This window comes from Sinocyclocheilus anshuiensis, unplaced genomic scaffold, assembly GCF_001515605.1.
Source record: "Sinocyclocheilus anshuiensis isolate Anshui unplaced genomic scaffold, SAMN03320099.WGS_v1.1 scaffold658, whole genome shotgun sequence".
In the NCBI taxonomy this organism is placed as follows: domain Eukaryota; kingdom Metazoa; phylum Chordata; class Actinopteri; order Cypriniformes; family Cyprinidae; genus Sinocyclocheilus; species Sinocyclocheilus anshuiensis.
In genome coordinates, this window is record NW_015542402.1 from 118,939 (window position 1) to 123,730 (window position 4,792).

Genomic DNA, 4,792 nt, shown 5'->3' on the forward strand with positions numbered 1-4,792 from the left:
ATGGCTTTGACTCAAGAGGCGAGTTTAAACGCATTATTAGAAGGCAGAGGAAAGGTGAAAAACTCCGAGCTGCTGGGCAAGTTCAAAGATCTACTAAACTGCAGTGATCCGGCGGAGAAGAAACAGAACCGAGATCTCTTCAAAACGTTTGTGAACAACATTGCTGTCGTGAAAGACTTCCAGGACACCAAGTATATAGTCCTAAAGAAAGGGTACCATCATTTACTAGAAGCCTCAAACGATGAAAACGCACCAAGAGAAGATTGCGGTAAAGATGGATCACATCCAGAAAAATCCACTCATTCCCAAAATGCCGAAGGTAAGAAGTCTGAACAGAAAGCCCTGAGCAGATCTTCGTCAAAGGCTTCAGACGACACCACGGCACTCTCTCCCATAGAGATTGCTTTGGGAAGAAGCAAGAATGTGGACTTTAAACCTAAAAAGTCTTTACATTTCAGCGTCCCGCTGAAGTCTGACACCGATTTCTCGGGAGCCGCCAAGAAAGAAGCAAGCACAAACAAGCCGTGTGCTCTACCTTTACGAATGCCCCAAATAGACATGGGTCATCATAACAAGAAGCCTTCCACTGAGAGCTTGGGCTCTGGACAGGAACTTCAACCCTCGCCTCGGTGTAAGAGGAGAACGCCTACAGACAATGTGGCCTGCACTGGTGGCTCCCCGCATTTACGGAGGCTCTTCAAGACCCCTAAACAAGCGGATGAGCCGAAGGACTCGCACCAATGTCCGCTTGATCCCGTGGAGCACGAGTGGCTGGTGAAGTCTGCGGCCGGACAGTGGAATCAAGTGTACGGCCTTCTGTTGAAGGACGCCCAGCTTGCAGAGAAGAAGGACTTCATGTCTGGGTTCACGGCCCTACACTGGGCCGTCAAGTGTGGAGACGCTGACATGGTGTGTACGATTATTGAGGTGTCTAGGAAGAGCGATCATGGGGTGGACGTCAATGGCAAGTCCAATGGTGGCTACACACCGCTACACATCGCTGCCATCCACGATCAGCGCTCTCTGATTGACCTTCTAGTCCGTAAGTACGGTGCCAATGGGAACATAAGGGACAACTGCGGTAAGAAACCCTACCACTACCTGCGCAAAGATGTCACGGGACAGCTGAGGGAGCTCCTCGGAGACCCGAAAGCCACCCACCAGGAGGTGCATCATCAGGTCAGGGATGACTATGACTCGCGGAAATACTCTATAGGTCCCCTCATCCTTCCTCATCCGGTGGGGCTCAAGAAAAAGAGCAAGACGAGAAACCAGTTCATCTCCTTGAATGATGACGTCAGAGAAAGGGACGAGCCAGTGTTACATAAACTGAGGCTGGTATCGAATGTCTTTCCATAACGAGTCTAAATATGGAATATGAGTTTGATTTGCAGACAATATTTGTGATCTAAACGAATCTGCTTTTATCCGAGATTCTAGAAGAATTGTGAACTTCCAACGAATTCTGTTCATTGAAATGTTATTTTTAATATGAATGACAATACACCCTACCGTTCAAACCGCTTTTTAAAGAAATGAATACTTCTATTCAACAAGAACACTTTAAATTGGTGACTGTAAAAATATGTTACAAAAAATCTATTTCATATAGATGCTGTTTGGAGTTTCTGTTAATCCAAGAGTCTTGAAAAAGAAATGTATTACAGTTTGCACAAAAAAATATGAAGCAGCACTTTTCATATTAGAATGATGGAAACCTATTAGAATGATTTCTGAAGGATCATGTGACACTGAAGACTGGAGGAATGATGCTGAAAATTCATTGATCACAGGAATAAATTACTTTTTAAAATATATTCATATTTCACAGTATTACTGTTTTTACTGTATTTTTTGGTGTGAGCAGAAAAGCCTTCAAAAACATGAAAAATCTTACCAACCCCAAGCTTTTGAATGGTCATGTACTGTATGTGTATTATATTGCATTGTATTATAGTATAATATAATGTTTTCTTTTTCCCCCCAGATTTAAATGTAGCAATTACAGACGATTGTAAATCATGAGGTAAATCATGAAATATGAGTGCTACTTGTCTTAACTCATTGGGAGCGGCCAAAACCTCTCTAATTGTTCCTTTCTGGCTGTTTATGCATCGCATGTTTGCACACGTTCACTTAGGTGTTGTGACAAGCTGGGCAAAATTTAGAGAGTATTTTTGTAATTAATGTAGATGTAAAAATGAATATCTGAACACATTCAGGTCATGCTTTATACTGATTAACATTTATTTTTAGTCCAGCATAATCCTGTATTCTGATGGTCATGGAAAACCTGTAACTGTGGGATCTTATATTCTAATGCCATAATCATACCACCCCAAAAAACAATAAATACATTTTATTCAAAAATGTCAAACAAAGATAATTGAATTGTACTTTTATTTTTATTGTGTATATATGTGATATTGTTTCTTGAGCCAGTGATGAATAAGAACAGATTCAGACTCGTGTGAACTGGTTCACACTCTAGATGTGGTTAGTCTTGCTGACAGTGTGTGTTTGTTTTTGTTTTTTAAAAAAGCCACAATTACGATTGAGTAAAGGAAACCAGTGCTGGGAATTTAAGCCAACATGGGCCCTCATGGGTTGATGGAAAGTGAACAGTTTTGCCTACAGCTGCATCTCTTGTTGTTCCCACAATGCAGTGGATGAAAAAATTCGGGAGTCAGAGACCTTCTGCCCTTGAGATGGGTCACGTGTTCCTCCCGCTGCGTTCATTACAAGAGAAACAAAATGCCTTGAGTGTGTGTTATTTGACATGCATGACAGGCCTTTTCTCTCCTTTAGCAGAACATTACTGTATTACTGTATTGCATCAGTTGAGAGCTTAGAAAATGTAGTAGAAAAGATGGATGCGTTTGATCTTTGAGAAGTTACATAATTTAACCCCCCTCCCCGAAAGTTCTTATTACAATGTGACATTATGTACATGACATTTACCCCTAAATTTTCATATGCATCACAAAAATATGAAAATGTCTGTGGTCCTAAATGGTCTTTAAATAGGCTAATTTAGAAATCTATATAAATATTATTATAATATGACCCAGAGACCCACCTATTTGAATTAGGCTAAACATCAAACAAATCAACTTATTTTTTATTCATACAGCACTTTTCACAGTCTGTTATTTCAGAGCATTTTTCCAGAAGATTTTGCCTCAACGCACACCACAACTAATACCATCTGTCTTGTTCTTATGAAACACTTAAGATGCACGGCAAGGGAATGTCATTTACATATTTTATTCACAATAAAACAAAGGTTATGGAATTTATGCATTCCACACATAACAATAAGCTGGAAACTGCCAAGATAACAAAACAAAAAACAAACAAACACAAGATTCAGAAAACCACAAGATGGCAGCAAGACAAAACAGCACTCACTGATGAACTAGGTCTTTCACATGACTTAGGATTTTTTTTTTTTTCAGGCCATATGAGCATGAACTTGACAGAAAATGACTTATCGGAGACCAAAAGCCAAAACAAACTTTGTTTAGCCAACTACAAAGGCATATGTTCATGTATTCCACGAGAAACGCTAATAAAAATGTGGAACGAGAGCTAAGAAATGCATTTCTGAAAGTTCAATTTCCTAGACATACTGTAAACCATTTGCAAACCCAAAATGTACCCAGACAGCATACGTACTTCTGCAAGATGTCTGTTAAAGATCTCTTCATCTGGAAAGCATCTGCTGCGTACAAACATCTGATAGACGTCTTTAAGATGTCAGTTTTACATTCAATCTAAATCATAAGCATCTTAAAGACATCTTCTAAACGTCTGTTTGACATCTGATAGGAAATGTCCTATAGACGTATATTGCAGATGAGCAAACACTCTAAAAAATACCTCTTGCAGATGTAAATGCAGACGTCAAATAGACGTCTCTGTGATGTACGTGTGCTGTCAGGGCAATTTAAAGCTGGTTTGGGTGGTCTAATGATATTTTAAGACACTGAATGAGTGTAAAGTGCACAACACATACACTGACGTGCATTTGCAATGTGAACGTGTCAACAAGCAGACAGAAATAATGATGTTTCCAAAACAAGTACAAAATAAATACAGCATAACCCTGATCAGTTCGAAAACATTTGGGTGATTTTACCACGGTTTGTGAGTTCAGGCTCTCACTACATGTGCAATGATCAATCAGTGTTGGGAGAAACGCATTACAAGCAACACCAGTTACGTAATCAGATTACTTTTTTCCAAGTGACTAGTAAAGTAACGGATTACTTTTTTTAATTTAAACAAGATGCCAATTACTTTGTTTTCTCATTTACTGACTGACAGTGTCTTTGCTGTTGACTTTCGATGATCCACGTCAACCATACTAATGAGCAAAAATTACTTTAGATAAACATAACATTTATGTTTAATTTAACGAACTTCTCCTGCGCCCTATTCTTCATGCAATCCTGAATGGCAGCACAGTTGAAAGGTTTGTTTGAGCTGCGCCCTCTACTGTACAGACATGAATTTACATTTCCTTCAGACTGAAGCTTATTCATTTCACTTTTGGTGTGAAAGGGCTTTTACATTTGCCAAAAACAGAACTTTTTTATACTAAAACAAACAAGCAAGCCCAGCCCAGATGAGAAAAAGGAACGCAAAAATAACATAACGCATTACTTTCTATAAAAAGTAACTAAGTAACGTAATTAGTTACTTTTTTATGGAGTAACGCAATATTGTAATGCATTACTTTTAATAGTAATTTTAAAAGACACAATTAGTTACTTTTTTAGGGAGTAAC

At 38.9% G+C, this 4,792-nt stretch overlaps 1 protein-coding gene across 1 annotated transcript; it reads left to right on the forward strand.

The window, feature by feature from the left end:
* On the forward strand, positions 1-1,359 carry LOC107692939 (ankyrin repeat domain-containing protein SOWAHA-like). Its single transcript, XM_016492147.1, has one exon. It carries the CDS (start codon positions 1-3, stop codon positions 1,357-1,359), a length of 1,359 nt encoding a protein of 452 aa, XP_016347633.1.
* The last annotated feature ends 3,433 nt before the right edge of the window (positions 1,360-4,792 follow it).